This window comes from Podarcis cretensis, assembly GCF_951804945.1.
Source record: "Podarcis cretensis genome assembly, chromosome: 1".
Lineage (NCBI taxonomy): Eukaryota > Metazoa > Chordata > Lepidosauria > Squamata > Lacertidae > Podarcis > Podarcis cretensis.
The window spans coordinates 18,077,198-18,104,658 of NC_137170.1; the positions used below are offsets into that span (position 1 = coordinate 18,077,198).

Consider the following 27,461-nt stretch of genomic DNA (forward strand, 5'->3'; position numbering starts at 1 on the left):
TCTCTCAGCCCTACCTGCTTGGTTTCGGTGTTACTTTTTTTTAGTGTGAGCTGGTTGACAGGGAATTTGTGCCTTTGGAAAAACCCTGCTCTGGCTGATTTCCCTCTCTCCTCCCATCTTCAGTCCCAGCCCATCCGTGCAAGGAATGAGAGTTGAGAATGTGGCATTAATGCCACTGCTGTCGCACCCAGCTGTTGCCCCATCCAGCTGTGAACTCACTGTCCATTGTTATCCTTTTAAGAACTTTGTTTTTGGAGGAAACATAACAAAACCACCCAACTTTTTGCTTCTCCCACTATTATCTCATCTGGTGATTTCGATTGCTAGGCAGACACAACCCCTTTGCGTTCTGTCCAAATCATTGCACTCAGGCTACCTTGACGGGGAGAGCCAGCTCAAACAAAATCTCTGATGCCGTGTCACGGTTTTGTTTGCCCATTGCGGCATTAAAACGTCTGTGTCAAACTGGCAGGGCTTGAACTTGGCACGCGTCAAGGTGGGTGGTTAAGGGGGTGGAATCACCTGGCTAGGCATGCAAGGGACAGGGTATCGTCACCAAACAATGTGCGTGCTGGGGCTACTGTAAGAAAAAAATTCATAGCAGCGCACTGCTCTATGTGTCTACTCAGAATAATAATAATAATTTATTATTTATACCCTGCCCATCTGGCTGGGTTTCCCCAGCCACTCTGAGCAGCTTCCAACAGAATATTAAAATACAATAACCTATTAAATATTAAAGGCTTCCCTAAATAGGGCTGCCTTTAGATACCTTCTACAAGTCTGGTAGTTGTTTTTCTCTTTGACATCTGGTGGGAGGGCGTTCCACAGGGTGGGTGCCACTACCGAGAAGGCCCTCTGCCTGGTTCCCTGTAACTTGGCTTCTCGCAGCAAGGGAACCGCCAGAAGGCCCTTGGCACTGGACCTCAGTGTCCGGGCAGAACGATGGAGGTGGAGATGCTCCTTCAGGTATACAGGACCAAGGCCGTCTAGGGCTTTAAAGGTCAGCACCAACACTTTGAATTGTGCTCAGAAACGTACTGGGAGCCAATGTAGGTCTTTCAAGACTGGTGTTATGTGGTCTCGGCAGCCGCTCCCAGTCACCAGTCTAGCTGCCACATTCTGGATTAGTTGTAGTTTCCGAGTCACCTTCAAAGGTAGCCCCACATAGAGCACATTACAGTAGTCCAAGCGAGAGATAACTAGAATATGCACCACTCTGGCAAGAAAGTCTGCGGGCAGGTAGGGTCTCAGCCTGAGTACCAGATGAAGTTGGTAGACAGCTGCCCTGGACACAGAATTGACCTGCACCTCCATGGACAGCTGTGAGTCCAGAATGACTCCCAGGCTGAGCACCTGGTCCTTCAGGTTACCCCATTCAGGACCAGGGAGTCCTCCACACCCACCCGCCTCCTGTCCCCCTAAAACAGTACTTCTGTCTTGTCAGGATTCAACCTCAATCTGTCAGTCCCATTGAGTTCCACAGGGTTCGCTCTCAGGTAAAAGATTATCGCCTAGGCCAAAGAGTTATTCTAATAGCATCAAGAGCATGGGGCTTTCCTGAACACCAAAAATAATTAGGGGGTTATACTAAATTCTCTTGCGTAATTTTTTTTGCAGCAACAAACAAGTGACACAATCCCACAGCCCTGCGCTTCATCTTTCTGCAGATGGGAGCATTAAATATTGACCTAAGGAGCAACCCTATGCACAAACTGGTGTTAGGTTAAGCTGGTGTAAAGTTACACCACATCCATACCCACCAGGTAGCTTAGGAGGCTAGGATGGACTAACCCAGTGAGCTTCATGACTGAGTGGGGATTTGAACCCTGATCTCCCGGGTCCTAGTCCAACACGCTAACCACTACACCACACTGGCTTCCTAGAATATTTCTGCTATGGGGCAGCTATATAAATTAAGTAAGTAGATAAATATGGCAAAAGCAGAATGTCCCTTAGAGAAGGATCCGAAATATTTTCCTTCAAGCTTGAATTTGTTTTGTTGTTGTTTCATTTGATGCTTTAACTTGTAAACAGCTTTGATTCTTTTTTCTTTAAAATATAAAGTGGTATAGAAATGAAAAGCTGGGAAAAGAGGAGACTAAGAGAAGATATGATAGTCATCTTCAAATATCCCAGGGGCTGTCACATGGAAGATGGAGCGAGCTTGTTTTCTCCTGTTCTGGAGGGTAGGGCTCGAACCCATGGCTTCAAGTTACAAGAAAGGAGATTCTGACTACATATTTGGAAAAAACTTTCTGACAGTAAGAGCTGTTCAACAGTGGAATGGTCTCCCTCGGAGGGTTTGGAAGAAGAGTTTGAATTTGACATCCCGCTTTATCACTACCCTAAGGAGTCTCAAAGCGGCTAACATTCTCCTTTCCCTTCCTCCCCCACAACAAACACTCTGTGAGGTGAGTGGGGCTGAGAGACTTCAGAGAAGTGTGACTGGCCCAAGGTCACCCAGCAGCCGCATGTGGAGGAGCGGGGACGTGAACCCGGTTCACCAGATTACGAGTCCCCCAGTCTTAACCACTACACCACACTGGTGGTGGGCTCTCCTTCCTTGTAGGTTTTTAAGCAGAGTTTGGATGGCCATTTGTCATGGATGGTTTAGTTGAGATTCCTGCATTGCAGGGGGGCTGGACTAGATGATCCTCAGGGTATCTTCCAGCTCTAAGATTCTATTATTATTATTCTACTAATAACAACAATAAATTTTATTGGGGGAAAGGTGCCTAGACATTCTGTTGTGGCGACCCTAACCTAGTTTAAGGTGCCATTTGCCGATTTAGCTTATATATCTGAATTTCTAACATCGAGTTAACAAGCATTGTGAAAGATATATGTATCTGAAATTATTATTTTTTTTAATAATATTTATTAAAAATTTTCCAGAATAAAAAGGAAAGATAGCAAGAAAAAAAGAAAAAACAAATATGATTTACACTTGGTTTCAGTGGCATCTTTCCCGGACTTCCCCCCCCCCTCCCCCTCTTGTATTCCATTTCCCTTAAATTGATTCCACAGATTCTTACCCCAAATTTTAAAACCTTATTTGTAATTTTAAATAACCCATTTATTCCAAATTAATTTATCTTATTTATCTTAATGAACCATTTCTCCTTATATTTTATATAATTCCCTAAGATCGACCCCATTTCCCTTCCACGAATTCCCCTATTTTCAAACAACAAACATGAAAAAAGAAAAGAAAGAAATAATATATAATTTTACAGCCTTTGGATTCCAAATCTCTCCCCCCCCCCCATTCCCCGGTTCCAATCCCCAAAGTTCATCCATTGTCTACTGCCAGCCTGGTGTATCCACGTCTATATCTCAACTCCACTTTGCCGTCTTTTGATAGCTTTTAATTTCAGAAAGTCCAATCTCGAAAAAACTCTCAGAAAAAGTCATTGTTCTTTCATCCAGACCTCTATGTTTAAGAGTCTAACTTAAATTCTATTTCTTGGTCCTTTTAAAGTCTGGATGTTCCAAATACTCCGGCTTCAAATTTGGTCCAGCTCTTATTCCTCAGGTTGCTTTTTCCTGTTCTGCTGCAGAAACCTTCTAATTCAGAAACTTCTTGTTCTCCACAGAGGCTTTTGTTATTCAGGAACATAACTTGTGTCAAGTCCCTTCCTTTCTTCAATAGATAAATCCATTGTCTCCTTTAGTATAGAAACCTCTGTAGACAAAATAATGCTTCGTTTTTGCAGCTTTCCCAAGAGATAACAGATCCTGCTCAAATTCATAGTATTTTTCCACTTGCTGCTACTGTTGCAATGTCCCAGCCTCCCTCTAGAGGGAATATGGTAACTTAATTTCTTTCAAAATCAGACCCAAAAGTCAAATAACTTGTTGCCTTTATTTCCAATAATTTATGTCCAAATTGTAACAAATCTAACCAGCAAAGCCATCGTAACAAAGTTCTCTTTTATTTTCCTGCTTTGACAGCTACTTTGACAGCTGTCAAAGTTTCTGTGTCTCTTCACCAGTCTCTCATAGCGGATCGTTCCCGGTTCCCGGGGGGGTTGCATTTTAGTTCCCACAAATCAGTCTTCTCCTCCAGCACAATTATTGTAATTTCCCTTCGTGAAGTTAAAAAATTTTTTCAGGTAAACAAGTTCATCTCTCGATCTTAGTTGTCAAATCCTTGCGTTGAGCCATCTACAACAGGGGGGGGGCGGACTTCCTTTTTGCACTCCCCCCGCTCGCTCCAAATTCAAAGATCAAATTTCCCTTTTAAGTCCAATCAATTTACTCACGGGTTGTTCCTTTTAGTCCAAATCCGAAATTTTCAAAGAAGTCGTTGCTCTCCACCGAATGGCATGCGGCTTCGCTGGGCAGGGGAAGCATTGGACTCACAGCACCACACCCCCCCGTCACCCGCTCCGCAGCCTTTAAAAAGGCTCCTTCGCGGGTCGGGGGGGCGCAAACGGTGCCCGCCGAGTCACCAAGTCCATGGGCATCTCCGCCCATGGTTTTTGAGGGTCCCCGCGTCGCCGGCACGGCAGGACCCGACCCCTACCCAGCCGACTCCCTCCGGAGCTCGGAGGGAGTCCGCCATTCGGCGATGGCGCCGACCCGGAAGTCGATATATGTATCTGAAATTAGGAGACAGGGGCTGGATTCAACTAACCTGTCTGGCCAGGACAACAGGGCTCCCCCATCCCAACCCACAAAATAAGATAAAGGTTAAATAAACAGGTCATTTAGAAGCAACCAGAGTGTAATGAGGAAAATCCTTTTTTAAAAAACCCCAAAGCCTAATAATAAATGGTTGCCTCCAGGAAGAATATAAGCACTTAATGGTCGCAAAGTATACAGAAGTTGTAGATCAAAGGGAGAGCCAAGCTTGTCATCAGTTTTTAGCACAGGTGGCAACCTACGACTGACATGTCATCATCTCTAACTTCAATAACTGGCATCACATATGTGGGAACTGTTTAGGGTCACAAAGTTAATGGATAATAAGGACCAATCCTTTGTCAATAAGCAAGCGCACACAGTAGGAAGTGAAGTCTTTAGCAATAAGAATCCCACTTTAAGGTTTGCCAGAGGGGGGGGAAAAAGCCCAAAGTTCTGTGTGAAAGCACAGGATATTATTGAAGTTTAGAAGTTACTGGAAGATTTGGGGAATGCAAAAAATGTTTGCAAGGCTTTTTGGGTTTTTTTAAGTGTGTGTTTTTCAACAGATACTAAAGATTAGATACCTTCATAATAATAATAAAAGAGGGGTGCATGTGTGTTTTGTTCCCTGAGCCCACAAGCTTAAAACATTCCAGTGGTTCAAAATATGGAAGCCAGCGAAAATGCCTTTCAGATGTACAGGATTCCTTTGGGTTGTTGTTTTCTTCTAAGACGACGGAAGATGACGAATGGTTTTTGGAATGCTCAGTCTTGGCCAAAGGAGCAGAGCCATAAAAACTCAAGAGCAGCCATTGATTTGCCTTAAAGCAAGGCGGCCAGGATGCCAGTAGTCCAGTCCAAAGAGGACATTGTAAATCACGGATGGTTCAATAGAAGAAGATGGGCCAGATCAAGCCCCACCAAAGTTTAAAAGGTAAAGGTAAAGGTACCCCTGCCCGTACAGGCCAGTCTTGACAGACTCTGGGGTTGTGCGCCCATCTCACTCAAGAGGCCAGGGGCCAGCGCTGTCCGGAGACACTTCCGGGTCATGTGGCCAGTGTGACATCGCTGCTCTGGCAAGCCAGAGCCGCACACGGAAACGCCGTTTACCTTCCCGCTGGTAAGCGGTCCCTATTTATCTACTTGCACCCGGAGGTGCTTTTGAACTGCTAGGTTGGCAGGCGCTGGGACCGAGCAGCGGGAGCGCACCCCGCCGCAGGGATTCGAACCGCCGACCTTTCGATCGGCAAGCCCTAGGCGCTGAGGCTTTAACCCACAGCGCCACCTGCATGGCAAATCATTTGGTTGCATTTTAATCAAGGGATAGAAAGTCACTTGTAAGGAAAAGTGAGGCAGGTGAAAAATAAATATGCCTCCTTATATAAGCACCTGATTTCTGGGACAGTCAATTGTTTTAAGCTGTTTTTAATACTATCTTTTAATGTTGTAACCTGCACTGGGACCTTAGGATAAAGGGTGGGTAAATACCAACAACAACAACACATTTTGCTTTCAGTATGCATGCATCATTTGGGACCTGAGCCTCTGCTTCCTGAGGGTGAAGTCTTCACTTTGAAATGGTGGCAAATTTTCTTATGCCCCTGACCCAGCTTGTGCAGTAAATAAACTGAGCCCTGGACCACTGTTTGGAGAATAGATGTAAGAATACAGAAATTGGCTGCTCCTGCCTATAGAACAGAGTTTCTCAAACTTGGGTCTCCAGCTGTTTTGGGACTACAATTCCCATCATCCCTGACCATTGGTCTTACTAGCTAGGGATGATGGGAGTTGTAGTCCAAAAACAGCTAGAGACCAAAGTTTGGGAAACCCTCATATAGAGGAAGGAGCTGGTCAGGCACATGAAAAGCGAAGCATTTTTGCCTTGGAAAATGTCGCTTGGCTAGCTGCTAACTATATGGCTATCCTCCATTTGTTACACAAGGCATGACTAAGAGATACAGTGGTACCTCGGGTTAAGAACTTAATTCATTCTGGAGGTCTGTTCTTAACCTGAAACTGTTCTTAACCTGAAGCACCACTTTAGCTAATGGGGCCTCCTGCTGCAGCTGCACCGCCGCCGCTCGATTTCTGTTCTCATCCTGAAGCAAAGTTCTTAACCCAAGGTACTATTTCTGGGTTAGCAGAGTCTGTAACCTGAAGCGTATGTAACCTGAAGCGTATGTAGCGCAAGGTACCACTGTACTCCTTGATGGTGGTGGGAAGGGCACACTCGGAAAACGTGTGTTAACTTGCCATGGCAAATCCAGGAGTTGCCCCTCTGTGGCCAAACCATAGTTTTTGTGTTCTGTGCAGCACCTAACATTCTGCTGAGGCTAAGTAAATGCCGAATAGGCGCAAAAAGTCTGGAAAGAAAATCCCAAGTCAAAATTAATCATTACATGACACACTCTACACTGTAGAGTTCCCTCAGAAGCACTCCAGTTAATATAGTAAGGCTCCAGCCAGTATATTAAACCCCTGTTGTGGTTTAACTGTGAGTGCCCTACTGATGGCAGGGGGGGGGCAATGCTTGCCTTTCTCCCACAAAACAGAAAAACAGTGCCCGAGTTCATGGAAGCAGATGCGAATCATACTCCGATGGCACCTCACTCCAATAGGAATGCAAGATCAGCCCTGCTAGTCTAGCATCCTGTTTTCACAGTGGCCCAACAGATGCCTTTAGCAAGCAGGTGTTCAGTGCAACCATTAAGATATGAAGAACCTTTTCACACACTCTCAACAGTTCTCTTAAGCCACTCTCTTGGCAGCAGCATCCAAGTCACAAGGATGGGAAACCTGGTACCCTCCAGATGGTGCTGAACTATCCCGTCATTCCCAGCCACAATTGGCCAATGGTCAGGGATGATGGGTCTTGTAGTCCAACAAAATCCACATAAATAATAGTAATAATAATAATATAGCTATTCTATTAGATGTCTTTAAAAATAAAATAGCAATTATATTCAAGGATCATGATTTTATTATTCTTATCATTTTCAGAATGTAGGTTATGTAAATATGCAATTATATGTGGGGAGGGGGGGCACAAAAGAAAAAGCATGGCCACCCCCATAAGAAAATTCGCCTTAATCCCGGGGCCCTTGTGTTCTTGATGCAGCAGTATTTGCCAACCTGGTGCCATCCGTAAGCTTCGGACTACAACTCCCACCACCCCCAGAAAGGCAGCTGGAGTCGGAAACTGCTGGAGGGCACCAGGTTGCTACAGGCCGAGAAACTACTGGAGAGTAACAGAGAGACGGGGGTGGTACGGCTTGCCCAGAAGCTTGCGCGCTTGCCCAGAAGCATCCCCATCGGCTGGCTTGTCGCGCAGCCCGTAATCTTTGGCATCCGATGCTCGGAACCAAGGGAGATGCCAAGGAGTTCAGTGGGGCTTCCCGCTACCCAACAGGCAGCTCCTACTTCCGTCCTCTTCAGTCTCTGGCCTCTGTCCAACTCCCCCCCCCCCCCCGACGGTAAGGCAAGCGCCTTCCTTGCTCCCACTTCTCCCCTGGGCGCGAGATCCACCCAGCCGCTGCTCCAGGGCGGCCTGCGCAACTGTCTCCCACTTTCCCTCCCCGCGCCGCCACATCGCCAAAGGCGCCGTCACCGCGCCAGCCTCGCGCGCAAAAACGCACCGACACAAAGCCACCGCTTGTGCTCCTCCTGCGTCTGGCGGGCGGAGCTCCAGCTGCCTTGGCCCGCGTCCTCCGGCCCGCCCTCGCCGCGCTGCTTTCCTAACCACTGGCTTCCCATCCCCGGCAGCCTCCCTCGCCGCGCAGCCAATGAGAGGCCCGGGCGGAGGGCCGACCTGAAAGGGTGTTGCCTGGCCAGGCGCGTCTCATTGGCGGCGCCCGCTTCCCCAAAAGGCTCCGTCTCCCCCTCCTCTCTCTGGCGTCAGAAATAGAAGCGACCAGATCGGATTTGGCAACGGGCGAGGGTGGATCGTGCCGGCTCGGAAGGCGCACCGGGCGGGTTGCTGGCTTGCTGCGCGCACAAGCGAGGCGGCGACGAAGGGAAAACGAATTAAGCAACAACCGCTACCTGACATTAGCTCTCAGATCGCCCCCCCTCCTACTCACTGGATCCGAAGGAGCCGATCCCGCCGCCCCCCTCCTCGAGCTGCCCCAAAGGAATTCGTAATAATTACGCACGGAGCCGGGAGGTGCATTAGAAACCAGAGGAGCGGGACGAGGCGCACGAAAGGGGTTTGAAGGCGCGCTTTGGAGACCGCGATCATGGCGCTGGATTTCCTCGCAGGCTGCGTAGGAGGTAAGCGCTGGCGGGCGATTCCGCGCTGCCAGGAGAAGCGGAGCTGCTCTATTGTTATCTATCTTTGCGCGATCCAGTTATGTAAGGAAGCCGGGGCGGGGGGGAGAGAGAGAGAGAGAGAGAGAGAGTAGCTGGGCTGCCCGTGTCTGCGCCTTTGGAGAGCCTCGTGTGTGCGCGCGTTGCTTGGCGCACTGCAGCGGGGATGTGCTGCCTACCCATCCGCCTGCCTCCGAAAGAGGGTGGGGGCACACTGCACGCTTGGAATGGTAGAAAGAGGCACCGCGGGAAGCCTTGGCGCGATGGGTGCCTCCTTACCTCTTCTTGCACCCCTGTCTCCCTCCTCAAATTGGTAACTTGCTTCGGTGCCTTGGCGCGCCGGCGCCAGCTCTCTCTCCGCTGCCCGCATTGTCCGTGAGGCCCGAGGGGGCCATTGTCCCTCTCGGCGCCGACACTGCACCGGTGCCCATAAAGGCAGAGCCGGTGAGTCAGCGCTCGGCAATCGGCTTCCCTTTTCCCTCCTGCCAGAAACTCTCCGAGGGGGTCTGCCTGCCACCTCCTCGAACAGGGCTGGAACTGCGCGAAATCGAAGCGGGCGTTGTGCGCTCAGACGCCCAGCCTCCCTTGTTTCCTTGGGCATCGTCTATCGAAACTTTCCCTTCCGAGCCAGGGATTGATTTGGGCCGGGTCTTGGATCTCTACTGTTGTCGAAGTGATCCTTGTTGAAGTAGCGGGTGCCTGTCTGAGCACGCGCAGAGTTCAGTTCTCCCTTCCCACTGAGCGCGCACCATCAATCTTCCCTGTGAGATGTGAGCTTTGTGAGGCCGAGGGAGTGGTCTCGCGCAAGGTCCTTTCCCTTAACAGGGCGAAGGTATTTCTGCGCGCCCCCGCGGCTCATAGCTGACCCCTCCCCCTAACCCCTCTAATCCTTATTATAGGGCTGTCTTTTGTAGGAAGGTGGGGCTGCGCACCAATTTCCTGAAGTGTCTTGTGCTGGAAGGACAAGCAAGAAGCTCCTTCCTCTTGGGTGGGGACAAAGCAAAAAGGAAACAAATGGACTTCTGTCAAGGGATGCTGCTCACCTCTCTGCTAGCATATTGGGGGGGGGCATGGGCGTAGCCAGGATTTATGTTGGGGACAGGACACCCACCTGTCATCACCCTCAGTCTGGCAGACACCGAATGAAATGCCTCAACAACAGTTGTTTTCAATTCCTTTCTTTTGACCTCAAATGCTCAGAAAAATCTGCCAGGATCTTTGCTAGAACGCACCACAACACCATCCAAGTGACCTCAAATATTCTGGTTATTTCTACTTTTAGTCAAGAATTTTATTTATTTAGGGGGCAGCTGCCCCCCTGGCTACACCCATAGAGGATGGCACTTTTTTTTGTAGTGTGGGGCTTCAAGTCTTATTATTTCTGCCCCTTTGAAATGCTTGAGGTGTCCTTATTGTGTGCACCACTGGAGTTGTGACAACCACTTTACCCAATCTGTCCTCCCCCCCCCAAAAAAAAAAAATCATACAACTTTGTATCCAATATAAACCCATTCAAGATAATGAATATGGCTACTCTGAGTATGACTTGCTTGGATATAGCCTACAATTTCAAAGTTAGCTTCCTCATAGTGCTGGATGAGTTTTCTCCTTTTTTTATTTTAGCTGCATTAGGATCTTGCAGCAAGAATAATAAAGATTATTCCTTAATAAAGCCTTAAAGACTACCATCTTTATTATGGCATAGCCGCTTGTGGGCAAAAACACAACTTGGCAGGTGCTCATGTCCCAAGATCCTATGTTTTGAGGGGCAAAAGAGAGAGAAAGAAGAAACAAAGTGTGTGTCTCCTTGCCTTGATTTTGATGAAGCAATGCAGGTCTGACTCTGGAGATGTCGTCTTCCTCCAGTGAAAGTTACAACAGCGAGTAGCTGGCTGGTTTCAGCCTATTGAGGCTTTCCTTCTCCCTTCCGTTGTTGACTTCCCTCTTCTCTCTCCCCCGCTCTGCAAGCACAGTTCGGGGTTATGTAGAACACTCTGTACTTAATATCTTCATCTGCTGCAGTTTTAAGTATGCCACTTTGTGTGTGATTTTTAAGTCCTTGCCAAATCGGTTTTAATAAGATTAACACAGCGGCACTCAATTGGATCCTTAAAGGAAGAACTTAACAGGAGCCTGTTGACATTTTAACCCTGCTTTATTTTTGAAGATGCTATGCAGAAAATATTTAAAAATATGTAGGCTGAAAATCATCAATCCCCCTAGCCATACTTGTTCAAATACTTGCTTTAAAAATGTGGGGTTGTGGGTTTTTTTAAGTACTTGCATCACTTCCTACAGCAATTTTGCGTGCTTACCACAATCTTACTAGAGCACTAGCACTTGGTCTCAGATGCAGTGGCTAACCTGTGTTTCCCTTTAGATATTGTGGGACTGTCATTCCCATTATCCTTGGTCATCTTCCATGCTGGCTGGGGCTGATGGGAGCTGGAGTCTAGGAATTGCATCCAGTGAAGTTCTTCTGTTTTGTGCAAGGACCTCTGCTTTTGCAATGTAACTTCCTCTCCTTTTCTCAACCCATATCCTTTCCCCATAATTTCTCCTGGGGGGGGTCAGAAGACGTGCACAAGCAGAGGTCTTTGGGTGAATAGGATGAGTTGATTGGATACAGTCTTAAGATGAGCTTGGAGTTTCCTGCCCCATCTCCCCATGTGTTAAGATGCACCTTGAAGGCTCTGCACATTTGACTGCCTACAACATCTGTCAGGTTGGCAGCCACGAAAGACAGAGCCTTCCCAGTGGTGTCCCCACCCTCAGTTAGAGAACTGCCTTCTAACAAGATTGTGGTTGTCACCCCTACAAAACAGACCTTTGGACTGGTCTTGAGAACTCATCTGTTCTGGGATCCTTCTCCAGGGTTTTTGGTTTAGCAATCAGTCCTGCTTCCCAGGGAACTCTGGGATTGTAGCTCTGTTAGGGAGGAATAGGAGTCTCCAAACAACCTTTAGCACCCTTAATCAATTAAATTTCCCAGGATTCTTTGAGGGAAGCCACAAATATGGTAGGGCTGAGTCCTGTAAAGGTAAAGGACTCCTGGACAGTTAAGTCCAGTCAAAGGCAACTATGTAATGTGGTGCTCATCTCGCTTTCAGGCCGAGGGAGCCAGCGTTTGTCCACAGACAGCTTTCCGGGTCATGTGGCCAGCATGACTAAACCACTTCTGGTGCAACGGAACACCATGACAGAAACCAGAGTGCACGGAAACACTGTTTACCTTCCCACCACAGCGGTACCTATTTATCTACTTGCACTGGCGTGCTTTCAAACTGCTAGGTTGGCAGGAACTGGGACCGAGCAACAGGAGCTCACTTTGTCGTGCGGATTCAAACCGCCAACCTTCTGATCAGCGAGCCCAGGAGGCTCAGTGGTTTAGACCACAGCGCCACCCGCATCCCTCCTACCTGAGTCCTATAGACAGCAACCATGTGACTTCTGTAGTCTTCTGTGCTTTGCAAATAGTTGCTTCTGTGGTGGGTTATAGTGGTACAATGCCAGATTGTCTCATAATGCCTTCTTCTTCATTTCAGGTGCTGCCGGCGTGTTGGTAGGACATCCATTTGATACTGTTAAGGTGGGTTGATTTTCCACAGGCTTACTTAATCATAAACATTTAGGCCGAAGATAGCACTAGCCCTTCTGAGTAGAAAGCGTTTTTGTTTTTTAGAATTCAGATGTTTTGGACCCATTAAATAAAAATCCTCATAGGCCAAATCCTGGTATAGAGATCTTGAATTAGATTTTACAACATATTGAAGCATTGAAACATCTCACAGTGAAGCCAAATTAGCAGCAGATTAAAAAGTTCCAAATTGATAGTCCCTCTTGACTTAAGTCCTCTGATTATTGGGTCTTCAGACCCCCCCCTCCTTTTTTTTTTTAACTCGGCAATCCAGCAGGATCTAGCAAAAATGCTTATGGAAGATACAGATTTTTAGGACTAATGCAAAAAGCGGGTGGGGGGGTTGCACTGCACTTAAAGGTGCATTGTTGCTGTTTGGTACATTTTTTGTTTTCCTACTCTCTTTGGGGAAACATAAATTTGTTAATTATATTTCCCGGATGACAGTTTGCAACATGATGAAACAGTCTTGCTAATTAACATGCTTCCTCCCACCCTTGGGGAAATTTTGTGAGCTCACAAAGGAATACTTTTCTTCTTCTTTTTCTCTCCCCCCCCCCCCCCCGGTCCGGGAAGCTGACATTTAATTGGTTGAACTCAAAACAGAAGTGGCCGATTACGGGTGGGAAATGAGATCCAATTAGGCATATCACTTAAAATCTGTGCCTGTACAGCAGTCAAATAGCATCTCAAAACAGGTTTGGACTGGCCCATGGGTTGGAATTTCATGAGTCTAAGCTGGGCTTTAGTCATTTGCACGCTTGCTTGAAAGCAAGCCTCATTGAACGCTGTAGGGCTTACTTCTGAGTACCCATGCACAGGATCAAGTAAATCCAATAATTTCAGCTTGAGTGTGGGTTGGAGCAAGGGTTTAAGGATCTTCTGGCTGAGGAAATGTGCCGATTAACATTCATAACCTTAAAACATCCCATACTTAATAGGTGCAACAATTATGGATGAAATGTGAAGTCTGTTGGTTTGTAGCTGTAAAATTCAGTCATTTCATGCAATGGTGTATCCTTTGCTTGAGAAACCGTTTCCATTAGATTCCGTTGAATTTCTGTTGAATCCCATTTTGTCCCATAGGGGATAATACTATGATCCTTCATTTTATGGACATGTTTGCAGAACCAAACCTGAGGACCAAAACTCTGACTGTCTGGTTTTCTTAATCTTCTTCACTTTTTTTTTTAACTTAATGGAATTGGTTTTAACTGAGAGGGTGAAGGCATAGTCTGGCATCCTGAACTGAAACCTATTTTTTATTTTTATTTTCATTTTAGTATATTTCTATCCCACCTTTCTTCCATCATGGAACTCAAGGTGGTGTCCATGGGATTCCTAGGCAGTCTCCCATCCAGGCATTGACCAGACTCATACCTGCTTAGCTTCAGAGTGGTGCCTGCAGCATGTGCCCTCGGACCACATCTTGGGACCAGGAAATGCATTTACTTAGAAGCACATTCCATTGAGCATACTTGCAAAGCAAATGTATTCAGGGATGGGGGATTAGTTAATTACGATGGCAGTATACAAATCCCTCAGTTAACTTGCTATCATGTTGTTGAAGGTACAATGACATTACTAACAATGCAAAGGGGTGGTGGGTCTGTTTTAAGGCTGCAATCCTATACACACTAATCATGGGAGTAAGTGAACTTAACAGGACTTATTTCCAAGTGGACAATTAGAGAGAATCATGCTGTCAGTTACCAGTTTCATATCCTGTCCATGTTTATTGGAAGTCAGTCCCATCAGGAGACATGTTCCCAAGAAAGTCTGCATGGGATTGCAGTATTACACTAACTTACTTTAATCTGCTAGGTAATAATAACCTGGTCTTGTAAAAAGGCAGTTTATGCAGATCTAAATCTTGTGTCGCTGCATTAAGCCCTATAACTCTTTCCTTGTGAGTCCTGGATGGCTAAACATTTCTTAGCTTTCATTTTATTTTTTAAATTTATCTTTTAAAGCAAATTTTCATTTTGAGACCATAAATACATCTTGGGGAGGGATCCAAAGCAAAGCTTAATTTCCTCTCTGAAGCTTGTTTTTTTCACTAGTTGCACAGATAAAGCAATGTCTGGGTTTTGTGGGAACCTGGTGGGGGAGATTCAAAAAACATCAGAGATGCTGAATTGAACCTGATCCAGGTCTTCTTCGAGTGGCAAATCCTTTCCTGCTCCTCCTCCTCCCCCCCAGTTTGTTGATGTAATGTGTACAATTGCTTTGTTGCTTAACTGCCTTTACTTTCTGAGCTAGGGGCTGTCTTCATTAACAGCAAAAGTGTTACTTTGTTGTAGATGACAGATAAGCCTCATCACGGGAGAGTTACCTAGTAAGTATAGACCAGGTGAACCTTCTGTTTCTCTCGGTCTTAATTTTTTCCAACATGTATGATTAGTTCAAGTTTTATAAAGACAACAAAAATAATAATAATAATAAAAATACCAGGAAACCATATGTAGTTTATTCCCTTCCTCTTTCTTTGTTTTCCCTTTTTAGTTTAAAAATGTTTCTCGTGCTCTGAAGTGGAGGGGGCGGGGATTTGCAATATGCAAGGTTTATTTTGAATACGAGCTTTTAAAAGAAAACCTGACTTTGTTTTGCATTCATTTTCCTAGAGTGCACTAAAAAGATTTTATGTGCTTTTTTACATGCTTAAAAAAGATTTTATATATGTACTTTGTGGAACAAAACTTGTGAATTCTGATTTCAGCCACTCCTTAAATTGAGGTTCCCATTTTTAATATATATATTTATTTATTCCCCCCTGCCACACACAAATGTTATAACCATGTCTGTATTGATGCATTTTTAGGTATTGGTACTTGGTTGGTCTGTGGGGTTCACTCTCAGTGTGTGTTTTCAATTCAAAATTTAAGTGTTTTTATATGCCAGGGTTCAGCTTCAGCAGTATTGAAAGAAGGAAACTGGCATAATGTAATGGGAATGGTATAGGAAATTGCATTGTGGCAAAAATTTAAGAAGCTTAGAGCATCTGTGTGGTAATGTTTTAACAGGCCGCAAAGAGAGACTGCCCCACAATGCTTAAAAAAGCATTATTGGTTAAAAAAAATGTAGGTCCCTCCAAGCAGGATTTTCTGACTCTATTGTCTAAAATACAGGCAGCTTCTTTAAGATTTAGGGTTCATAAAAAGTGGATATATTTCACATATCTGTTAGTTAGCTGCGGTCTAAAAGGAAAAACTATGAACTCCATTCGTGATCACCTGTAGAATATTCTTGTTCATCACAGGCAACCAGACAAGTAGCTGTTTATGGACCTCAACTAACATCCTTTAAACTTGGCCATTCATGACCACTGAGTAGATCCTCGCTGGCCTTATTTCATAGCTGAGAATAATGATGTGTGCTAATGAAACCTTAGATAGCTTGAAGTAAGGGGGCAAGCACCATCCCCTATTAATCATTCCCATCTCATGCAGACTTGAGCACTAAACTGAGTGACTCCCAAAATACTGACCATCTTTAAAATTGCCTGCTATGGCACTGTGGTGTCAGGACTGGGTGCACATTGATGCACCTTATGTGTGCCCAGTCAAAGGTGCTGTCATACTTCTGCCTGCTGATTTTCATTTATTTTGTTTGCCGTGCCAACGAATTCTCACTACGTTTTGTAGGTACGCCTTCAAGTTCAAAATGTGGAGAAGCCACTTTACCGGGGGACCTTGCACTGTTTTCAGTCCATCATAAAGCAAGAGACGGTGAGTAGCTTGTTTAGTGATTGTGCTCTTCACTCGTATTTTGCAGTGTATTCAAGGTAGAAGGAGCCTTTCATGAATAAAGCCTAGGAGCTCCTTTTCACCATGGGTGTCACGGGAGCTGCTGCTGCTGCTGCAGCAGCAAGGCTCTTTTCCTGTCACCTTTCCTGTCACTTCAGAATTCGCCAGGCCACTTTGGATTCCTAGACCAGAATACCAGTTTCTGGAAACCACAAGTGCGGGAGAGTGTCCTTGTGCTCGGGTCCTGCTTGAAGGTTTCGCACAGGCATCTGGTTGGCCATTGTGAGAACAGGATGCTGGACTAGATGGGCCATTGGCCTGATCCAGCAGGCTCTTCTTATTGTTCCTATGGGAGGAGATTGCAATGCGGCTGTGCAGAGGAGCTGCAACTAGAACCTCCCACATGATCTGTGGTTGACATCTTGCATTAACTAGCCAGTTACAGCTCTCACACTACAAATTTTAATTAGAGATCTGACCCTGGGTTCCCCTTTCACTTGGACGCCTAGATGACAGCTGAAGGCCAAAAGTGCCTTCGGCCAACTTCATCTGCTATGCCAAATAGACTCTTTTTCTTGGAGGAATCAGATCAGCCTGAGGTCTTTCCTGATCTCTTCACCTCCAGGTTAGATTATTGCAATGTGCTGTCCTTGAAGACGATTCAGAAATTTCGGATAGACTGTAGTTGTCAGGGGTTATGACCCAAGTTGCTCCATCAGCTCTTGTTAGCTGATCTTCTTCTAGGGCGCTGGTCATTAGATGGCTTCCAGGCTCCATTCAAGGTGCTGTTCTTTATTCTTTAAAGTTCTAAACTATCAAAGAATATCTCAAGGATCACCTCCCCCACATGACTTGGCTCAAGAACTCCATTCGAGATCCAAGCCACTCTTTCAGGTTCCCTCACCATCAAGAGTGTCCTTGTGGAGGTCCTTCTCAGTAGTGGAACAGCCTCCTAGGGTGGGGTCTGGTCACATCACTGATTGGACAATGATGACTATTTTATTTCAGTGCATCTCGTGAGAATTTTAACGTTCCATTAGGATTTAATTGCCCCTGTTGCTAATGCCGTTTGTTTTAAAGTCTGCTGTTTTTTTTATAAAAAAAAAACTTTTTTGTGTTTTTTAACTAGTAGTTGTTTATTGTGCCATCTCTTTCATTCTTTTGTTTCTCTACTGTGATTTTATTGTTCTTATAGCTGTATAAAAAGGATCTTGTAGAAAGGCGGACAGTTGTTTCATCACTACGGTTAAAATGAAGTTCGCCTAAATGGATTCCAGTGGAAACTAGTTAGCTCAATGTTTTGGCTTATAAAAGTAAAGTACAGGCACATTAACTGGTTTTTAGCCATCTCACACACACCATAACTGGCATATTTTCTGCTCTCACTGGAGCAAATTATTAGAGCCGTTGCCCCGAGAATGAGTCTTAGACTCTTCCACTTTGGAATGGGGAACAGAGAAGACTTGCATATGTTTGAGCAGACCCCCATGAGAAAAAAAACACAAAAGTAACTCTAAGAAACAAAGGGACAAATTAGGGGGGGAAAGGATAAATGCAACACCAAACTAAAGAAATTAAACTACAAATAGCACCTGATTAGGGGCCCTAATCAACATTGGAACTGCAAACTAGGGGTGAGGATTGTGGGCAACTTTTTATCAGGACCACAATGCTGCTTATAGGTGGGTGATTTTCTTAAAAGCAGAGATCTTAGACCCAGGTACCATATATGGCCCTCCAGATCTCTTTCTGTGGCCATCAGCACTCTCCCCAGGCCACACCCCCTCACCAGCCCTCCACCCGCTTTTGCCTCTTCCCCCACCCCCACGATTGGCATGTGGCCCTAGAATGTAGCCCAGCAGGGCTTTGTGGCCCTTGGGTTGAGAGATGCCCCTCTACCCCTGTTTTAAAGCAGGGGAAGTTCCTCACAACACCCGTAACAGTTGCCTTGGAATTTGGCTCCCTGCAGATCAGAGAGAGGTTTAGCTTAGTCATGTTCCTGGTGTGCCAGTTTTCCCTACGAAGGGGCTCGTGATGTGCGAAGGCACAACTTAATCTCGCTTCGCTCCTGCCCAGATGTAACTAGCAGCTGATAACTGAATGGGAAGTGAAACCAAAGTTAAGTAACTTCCCTAAAGGACGTGTCGAAATAGCTCTACAGGTCAGTAAGGGAAGATCCCCAATTGGCCACAATAAATACTGCTCATGTCGCAATGCTGGACTTTTCTTCCAAATGCTAATGGAAGCGTGATCGGAAGAGGGGCTTCCCCATCTGCAGCTAGCCATTAATCATGTGACTGCTCCTTGGTTGGTCAAAGAGCCACATGGGCAGCCATGTGATGCTTCCTTAGTCATGACTTGACATATAATAATAATACTTTATTATTTATACCCCGCCCATCTGGCTGGGTTTCCCCAGCCACTCTGGGCAGCTTCCAACCAAATATTAAAAACAATACTGCATCAAACATTAAAAACTTCCCTAAACAGGGGCGCCTTCAGTTGTCTTTTAAAAGTAAAATAGTTACTTATTTCCTTGACATCTGCTGAGAGGGCGTTCCACAGGGCGGGCGCCACAACCGAGAAGGCCCTCTGCCTGGTTCCCTGTAACCTCACTTCTCACAGGGAGGAAAGGCCCTCGGAGCTGGACCTCAGTGTCCGGGCAGAACAATGGGGAGTGGAGACATGGCCAGTTGCTGCTGTCATCAACTTTCTGCCTCCTCCGTAGCTGTACACACATCAATATACGTTTACAAGTACTCAACCAGTTGCCGCAGTCGATTCTGTACAGTTTTTGATAACTTTATGATAGATGGAAAACAAATACAGTGGTACCTCGGCTCACAAACACTTCAGGTTACAGACTCCACTAACCCAGAAATAGTACCTCGGGTTAAGAACTTTGCTTCAGGATGAGAACAGAAATTGTGCGGCGGCGGCAGTGGAAAGCCCCATTAGCTAAAGTGGTGCTTCAGGTTAAGAACAGTTTCAGGTTAAGAATGGACCTCCAGAACGAATTAAGTTCTTAACCCGAGGTACCACTGTAGCCCAGAAAAACTCTTTGAGATATAGTTACCAGGTACTGATTTTAAATGCAGCTATTTCCGAATTCAGTGGGACAGAAGGAGCTTTCTAATGTTATTCATGGAGTCTAAGCACAACATATTTGCCACTGTGCCATATGAAATGGGGTCATGAAGTTTGGTTTCCATAAAACAAACCCCACCAAACGTTGCAGCTCCTTTAAGATGTGAGCATCCTTAGGATGTGGGGGTTTGTTTCAAGATAGCATTCAAGTGTGCTGTTCCTTTGAAGGCTGGGATTTCTCCTCACATTAAGGGGAAAGATAACTAAACAGAGGCTGGGCACGGTCTTGGCAACATAGAAAGCACCTTTATAACGAGTTAGACCATTGGTCCATCTAGTTTAGAATAGTCTACACCGATTGGCAGTAGCTCTCCAGGGTTTGGGAGAGGGGTCTCTTGCAGCTCTGCCAGAGGATGCTGAGGACTGAACCTGAGGCCTTCTGCATGCAAAGCAGATGCTCAAACACTGTGATGGCCTCCAACTCTCAAGCTGGTTTGTGGTGGCTGAGGGCTGAAGGCAGATGGGGATTCTTTGAAAAATTGCATCCTCTTTTTCATTAGCAGATGACTTTGCTGGCTTAAAAGCCCTTCTAGGAGCCCAATGGGACATTTTGAGTTATTGTGGGTTCAGAGAAGTTTGTGGCAATTTTGCCTGTCTCCATCCCTTGCCCAGAAGGGTTTACTGTCTAAGTCTTTAAAGTTGGGATCATAGAATTGTAGAGTTGGAAGGGATCTTGAGGATCATCTAATCTGATCCCTTGCAATGTGGGAATATTCAGCTGTTCCATATGGGGATCAAACCTGCAACCATGGCATTAAGAGCACCATGCTCTAGCTGACTGGGCTACTGAAGGGTGTGCATGCCCTAAGGAAGTAAAGGAGGCAGATAATAATAAATGTCTATTTCCAACTCAACTTAAAGCTTTCTTGTTGCAGCTGCTATCCATACCCACTCAAACAACATTGTCATGACACAGGGAGAAATAACTTGAGGGAAGGCGTGTTGACAAAAGGATTGAGATTTCTGAATTCTTACTGGTTAGCTGAGGCAGGGTCATAGCCCAGCGACAGAGCCTCTGCCCTGCATGCAGAAGTTCCCAGGTTCAGTCTCCAGGTAGAGCTGGGAAATGCTGCTGTCTGATACCTCTGCCAGACAGTGTAGACGCAGGTGGTGCTGTCGTCAAACCACTGAGCCTCTTCGGCTTGCCGATCTGAAGGTTGGCAGATGCGGATTCCCATGACGGGGTGAGCTCCCATTGCTCTGTTCCAGCTCCTGCCAGCCTAGCAGTTCGAAAGCACACCAGTGCAAGTAGATAAATAGGTACTGCTGCAGTAGGAAGGTAAATGGCGTTTCCGTGCGCTCTGGTTTCCATCACAGTTTCCTGTTGCATCAGAAGGGGTTAGGCATGCTGGCCACATGACCTGGAAAGCTATCTGCGGACGAACGCTGGCTCCCTCAGCCTGATGAACACCGCAACCCCATAGTCACCTTTGACTGAAGTTAACCATCCAGAGGTCCTTTACCTTTGCCTTTTTGCAACACTGAACTAGATAGATGAATGGTCTCACGTGGGGTGATGCTAGCCTAACCTATTGCTTAACCAGAAGAGAAGGTTGCAGGAACCTTCAGGTGAAACATTTTGAAGGCTGTGAAGATTTTTATGCATTAAATGGAATCACAGGCAGGATTAAATTTTCAGCAGTGGATGCAAAATAAAATATAACAGTAATGAAAGTATTGTGGAATAAATACGTATAATGCAACCTGGAAAGGTAGGAAGTTGACTTTGGAATTCGGTATTAAATCTGATGTTGTTAAAAAGAACTGAATAAAAATGACTTGGCTAATATTAGCCAAGTCTTATTTATTTATTTATTTATTTATTTATACCTACCTACCTACCTACCCTGCCCATCTGGCTGGGTTCCCCCAGCCACCCTGAGCAGCTCCTAACAGAATAACAACAACAACAATAAAGTGATAAAATATCAAACATTAAAAACTTCCCTAAACTGGGCTGCCTTCAGATGTCTTCTAAAAGTCAGATAGTTGTTTATTTCCTTGACATCTGCTGGGAGGACATTCCACAGGGCAGGCGCCAAGACCGAGAGGGCCCTCTGCCTGGTTCCCTGTAACCTCACATCTTGCAGAGAGGGAACCGCCAGAAGGCCCTTGGAGCTGGATCTCAGTGTCCGGGCAGAACGATGGGTATACCTTCAGGTATACTGGGCCGAGGCCATTGCGAGCTTTAAAGGTCAGCAGCAACATTTTGAATTGTGAAGATGGTTCACCAAATGCCAATTTCTCCCTTCTGTTTTCTCTCTCCTAGACCCTTGGACTTTACAAAGGCATTGGGTCACCTATGATGGGACTTACCTTCATCAACGCCCTCGTGTTCGGCGTTCAAGGGAACACACTCCGTGCTCTCGGAAAGGACACTCCAATGAACCAGTTCCTTGCCGGTTCCGCAGCCGGCGCCATCCAGTGCGTCATCTGCTGCCCCATGGAGCTGGCTAAGACGCGGATGCAGCTGCAAGGGACGGGCGAATATAAGCTGAAGTCCAAGAACTACAAAAACTCCCTGGACTGTTTGGTCAAGATCTACCGGAAGGAAGGGCTGAAAGGCATCAACCGGGGGATGGTCTCCACGTTCATGAGGGAGACGCCCAGCTTTGGCTTCTACTTCCTGACATACGACTGCCTCACCAGGTACTTAGGATGCGAGGCGGAGGACAGTTACATCATCCCCAAACTGCTCTTGGCGGGAGGCATGTCTGGGATTGTCTCCTGGCTCTCCACGTACCCCGTAGACGTGATCAAGTCTCGCCTCCAAGCAGATGGTGTCGGCGGGATTGTGCGCTACCACGGCATTCTGGACTGCGTCAGGAAAAGCTACCACGCCGAAGGCTTGAGGGTGTTCACAAGAGGCCTCACCTCCACGCTGCTTCGAGCTTTCCCCGTGAATGCTGCTACTTTTGCCACAGTCACTGTCTTCCTCATGTACATGAGGTCGGAAGAGAACCAGATCCGAGGCGATCTAAGTGGATGTGAGGCTGGCCCGGCGATCCAGCAGCCTTCAAGCTTTTAGATTCCCAAACGGAAGCAATCTTCTTTTTATTTTATTTTTTCGTTTTTGTTTTTTTTAAAAAAATCTGGATGTAGAAACTGTAAATTTCTGTCTGCATAAAACATCCTTTTATTGTGACTTAGGATTTCACCTCCTTTATGAAAGCAGCAGATCTGTTCTAGAAATCCAGGTAATAAGAGGACTTGCTTTTTATATATATATATAAACATTGTCTTAAAAAAAATAATAATAGACCTCATCCTACCTTCCAGCAGTTCATTATTTGGCACATGGCCTAGCTGCTGCTACAAACCTCATAAAAGACCCCCAGCCTACCCTATTCCCATTCAATATTGATATAAGCCCCTATGCAAGCATTCTCCATGCATAAATGGTGGAGAAGGGGCAGGGAGCAGCACTGGGGTCCTGATTCTGTGCAGCACGTTATGCTTGCACAGTTGAATGTTGGTGGGTTCCCCTTGCAGACAATGGTGCCATGCATGTTGGGATGGCAAGGCAACTGGCGCACATTCTAACAGGATGGGTTTTCTTTGCCTTACGTGTTTGCGCTTGAATAGAGATGTGAGCCTTATTCAGGCATTTGCATGAAAGTATGTGGGATAAAACAGAGGGAGGGGGGCAAGGGCAAGCACAGAAAACTCCCTCTCTGAATGTCTCAGTGCACTGGCTCCATTTCTGACCTTCCCGTTTTGAGAGGGAAGATGTAGAGAGGAATTGCTAAGTGCATTAGGAAACCTCGTCAAGATCATGTTGCCATATTTCAAAAGCTGAAAGTCCACCTATTTTTTTAGTTTTGCCCAAAGTTGTTGACTTTTTGGAGCTATTTTAAAGGAAAATCTGCCAAAAAAAAAAAAACTTGACACTGCTGGCATGGGTTGCCATACGTCCAGATTTTCCTGGACATTTTAGCTGATTTCCACCCGGACACTGCTTCTGATTCCAGCTATGTCCGGGAAATTCCGGACCTATGCCGACCCTAATGTTCACCCAAGCAGTTTTAATCCCCTGGCATCACAGCAGGAAAAGAGAGAGGAATCCAGATATGCTGGAAGACCTGGCTTCAGGTGGCGCTAAAGCCATTGCCTAATCACCCCTTTGTTAGGCAAAATCCCACCAGTAATACTCAGTGACTGGGAAGCAGGGAACCTGTGTCCCTACACCAGTGGTTTTCAACCAGTGTGCCGGGGCACCCTGGGGTGCCTTGAATGAAAGTCAGGGGTGCCATGGGCAACACTGGCCTCTGACTCTCTTTCCTTCTATTCCTCCTCACTTGCCCTCTCATGTCTCTGCCTCTCAAAGGCTTGCACAGCTGTTCGTTGCTGCAGCCCTGACTGTAAGCTCCCCAAGCGGATGGTGCCTCTGGGGCTGGCCAAGGGATGCTTCCTAGCCCCGTGTGGGGCAGTCTGAGGAGGCACCTCTCTTTGGGGCGGTGGGGGGAAGCTCAGAGACTAGGGGTGGCAGCAGTGGATGCCCAGAGGGCTTTCAGGGAGAGAGGCGAGGAGGCTGAGGGAACACTCCGCAAGGGAGGCTGTTTGAAAAGGAACGAGAGGCTGCCAGCTCTGCAGCCAAGGGGGTGGCGTAACTGGGCTCCTGAGTCCCACAGGGGTGCCCCAGAAAAAAATGTAGTTGGTCAAGGGAGCAGTGGAATCAAAAAGCTTGAAAACCTCTATTTGAAGGCCTGCAGGTCCCTGTCCCTGACTCTTCTTGCCATGAGAAATTCCGTAAATGGTACATGCTTGAGCATTTACTGTTCTTGCTATCAAGGCTGATGCATAAGTCATTGGAAATCCCACATACTGTGAACCTTTCACTACAGCATATCAACATCCTTCTTTTTCTCTTGGTTGTGAAGTTTCTTAGCTGGGTTCCTGCTGGGTTCTCCCACTTCCCCCGTTTTGCTGTACTTTTGACAGGAAGCGCCTGACTCCTCTGTGAGTGTGTGCATGTATATGCACTTAGACAAGCAACGAAGGACGCAGTTTGCCTTTTCCTAACGTACTGCAGGTTGCACTAAAAATCATTCAGGAACGCAGGAAAGTCCTATGCACTTCTGATAAAGCTTACCTACCTTGCTAGTTGCTGCATAATGCAAGCCATCCCTATCCAGAAAGCTTAACAGCGCTGATTGTTGTGCGGAAAGTGAGCTGCAGAGCTGAAAGTTGTCATTCCTGAGACTGGGATGTGTGTCAGCACAGCATTGAATGATACCTAACTATAATGAGAGGGAGCAAAGCAGGGCTTCATTAACCTCAGCCAGCGTGAGCAAGGGCCATGGGACTTTTACATGAGCAACATCTATAAGGCTGCAGCTTCCCAGTGCAGGTGTGAAAGATGCAGGTGCTTATTGACAATATAGCACCTTTGTAGCTCCTCATCTCTGTCTTGTCACAGTGCAGTTTGGAAGGCAAGCTTATCAAGAGAGCCTCTGGCAACTTTTTGGCCTATTCCGCAGGGCTATGCCCAACAACGTTGTCCCGTTTGCACCACAGCTTCTGCTTGGGCCATAGAACTTCTCCCCTCGCAGGGCTCCCAAGTTTGTTCTGGGGTTTCCCCCACCCTGTGGAATGGTTGTGGAGGAGAAGTTCTGTCGTGCAGGAACAAACAGGACATTTGTCATACGGTTCAACACTGGCATGTATGCTGTTCTAGCTCTGTTGACCTCAAACGTTCGTTAGAATCCGTGCAAGTTAGCTGGATGGTCAGTGAGAGTGAGATTTACTTTTCTTTAGAGACAAGAGGCTTAGGCTGCAGTCTGATCTCCTCTTAGCTGGCTATGAGTCTATTGAACTCCAAATACTTTTGAAGAGGTATGCATGGAGTCGTGCGTTGGAGCCATCGCTGTTGGCCAGTCACCAGTATTAAGATCCTACCAAGAGCTGTAAACCTGTCTTCTTTTACCCTGCCAAGTGAAGGAGAATTTTACCATACTTCATTGAGGCCAGCTATGAACGTTACAGGTCCTATTCCTCTGTTAGGGGCATAATGTTGCCACCTGTGGAGGTGGTTTTAGACAAGCCCTGCATAACCCATGGCATGTCCCCAAGCCTTCCTCCTAGTCCTCAAAGGTGTTCTTAATTCTGGTGTAGAAACATCCTACGGACAGAGGTAAAATTGAAATGGAAGCATAGCCCTTGACTAATTTCCACACATTTGAAGCTAGGAAAAGAAAGCCAGGAATACTCGCTTGGAATAATTACAGGATACTTCCTCTTTCCAAGTTGCGTTCTCTATGAACCTTTTATTATTATTATTAAGTTGATTTATTATTTTATTATTTTCAACAAAATAGTAATAAATAAAAATAAAAATGTGCACCCCACCCCCAAGACCATTCCATTGTAACTATCCAACCTCCCAAAATTTCAACACCTCTTGCAATGGTTTGACCCCTTTTGTGAACCTTACTTTCAACGCTTCCCATGTGAGCAGAGGTAGCAAGGTAGCATGAAACTCCTAAGGTCAAAGGCCAGAGGAATTCCAAGCTCCACAAGGCAAATAACTCCTAGATCTGACCCAATTAGAAAAACTGGGGGAGCAGGAGTTATATTCACGTCTCTATTTCGTACAGGGCAATGCAGAGAACCTGTTGGCAAACACTTCTTAGTCAAAAGTCTCTTGTGTTAACCATGGTTTATTGAAAGGGAGTCTTCCTCAAAACCCTTCATATCCAAAGCACGATTGGGAAGCTGTATTATGTCGAGTCGGATGATGGCTCCATCTAGCTCATTACTGGCATCAGCTCTCCACGGTTTCAGACGAGAGTCTCCTTCCCAGCCCTGCCTGGCGATGTTGGGGATGGACCAACCAGATGCTCTGCCACTCAGCCATGGCTCTTCCCCAACCATGGTTCTCTTAACCCTGGGGTCCCCAGCTGCTTTTGGACTACAACTCCCATCCATAGCCACAAGGACCAGTGGTCAGGGATGATGGGAATTGTGGTCCAAAAACAACCGGAGACCCAATTTTGAGAAACTCTGTCTTTGCCATACCTTCAATGTGAGACCTATTCCTTTTCTTTTTATGTCTTTCCTCCTTTATATGCTCGCTCTTCTCCTTGTTATTTTTCTGCTGCTCTTCTCTCAAGAACGTGCAAGCCCAGAAGAAAATGGCAGTGTTGCTGCTACTACTGTGAATGGCTTTAGAGCAAGGCCTAACCCAGCTGAGGGTCTCAATGTATTTGCTGAAGGCCAATGTTCTATCAAGTGCTAAAAGGTTTAGATTTAGAGAAGGGAATTTTGGGCAGGGGGTGGGGGTGGGAGCCACCTTTAAGCAAGGGATATAAAACAACACAACTGATAATAAAGAACCTCCCACAAGCTGATGGCCATGGTGGGTATTTTACCCTTTTTATTGGGGACAGAGGTGCAATAGGGCTGGCTGGTCTTTTAATGAAATACCTACCTAGATAACAGCATTTTTAAACCAATGTTACGCTGGAGAAACCTGTAAAACTGGTTCATCGCTTCTATACCTTGGAGGTATACCGAATGTTTCGCTGCCTGTTTGGCAAGGACACTCAAATTGAATGTGAAACCTATCCGAGCTGTTTATGCACAACAATTCAAAGCAATGACAACTACCGTATCTCTTTTTTTGTACAGTATTCTGTAACTGTTGTACATAAAGGCAGAATGAATGAATAAATCTTTTTTTAAAATAATATTGTAGTTTCATCAAAAGGTGCATCTATATTTCACTCCCACGTAATAATGCAAGACAATCACCTAATGATTGTATGTTTTATGGGACAACCTCACTGCAATGCAGGCAACAGATCTGTTGATTGTTCTTGCAGAGCTCCCTATTTTTGCAAACCAGTCACAGGTTGCAAGACATTTCTTGCTGATAAAAGGTCTTCGGAACCTGCGCAAAGCAAATCAGAATTGGGAGTTGGTTGAAACAGTAAGTACTTGAAAGAAGCGATTGTGGTGCTTTTCTCATAGGGAAGTGCTATTATTTTCAAAGG

General features: G+C 46.0%; 2 protein-coding genes across 3 annotated transcripts in view; one reads left to right on the forward strand and one right to left on the reverse strand.

Moving 5' to 3' along the window:
- Positions 1-9,735, reverse strand: part of SLC25A47 (solute carrier family 25 member 47) — a 40,870-nt gene extending 31,135 nt beyond the window's left edge. The window contains exon 1 of one of the 2 annotated variants that reach the window (XM_079949447.1): positions 9,217-9,735. In XM_079949447.1, coding sequence (XP_079805573.1) covers positions 9,217-9,538 — 322 coding nt within the window. In that variant the 5' untranslated portion in view covers positions 9,539-9,735. Of the gene's footprint in view, positions 1-8,267; positions 8,384-9,216 lie in introns of those variants that run through there. The other variant, XM_079949445.1, reaches the window with a different exon arrangement.
- On the forward strand, positions 8,550-27,155 carry SLC25A29 (solute carrier family 25 member 29). The gene is made up of 4 exons (XM_079949408.1): positions 8,550-8,901; positions 12,483-12,526; positions 16,219-16,302; positions 21,737-27,155. Exons 1-4 carry the CDS (start codon positions 8,868-8,870, stop codon positions 22,493-22,495), a joined length of 921 nt encoding a protein of 306 aa, XP_079805534.1. The 5' UTR covers positions 8,550-8,867; the 3' UTR covers positions 22,496-27,155.
- Positions 27,156-27,461: the final 306 nt, after the last annotated feature.

Coding starts and splice junctions, on each gene's coding strand:
- SLC25A29 (XM_079949408.1), top strand. CDS start 8,868: ATGGCGCTGGATTTCCTCGCAGGCTGCGTAGGAG. Junction 8,902..12,482: donor CCTCGCAGGCTGCGTAGGAG/GTAAGCGCTGGC, acceptor TCTTCATTTCAG/GTGCTGCCGGCGTGTTGGTA. Junction 16,303..21,736: donor CCATCATAAAGCAAGAGACG/GTGAGTAGCTTG, acceptor TCTCTCTCCTAG/ACCCTTGGACTTTACAAAGG.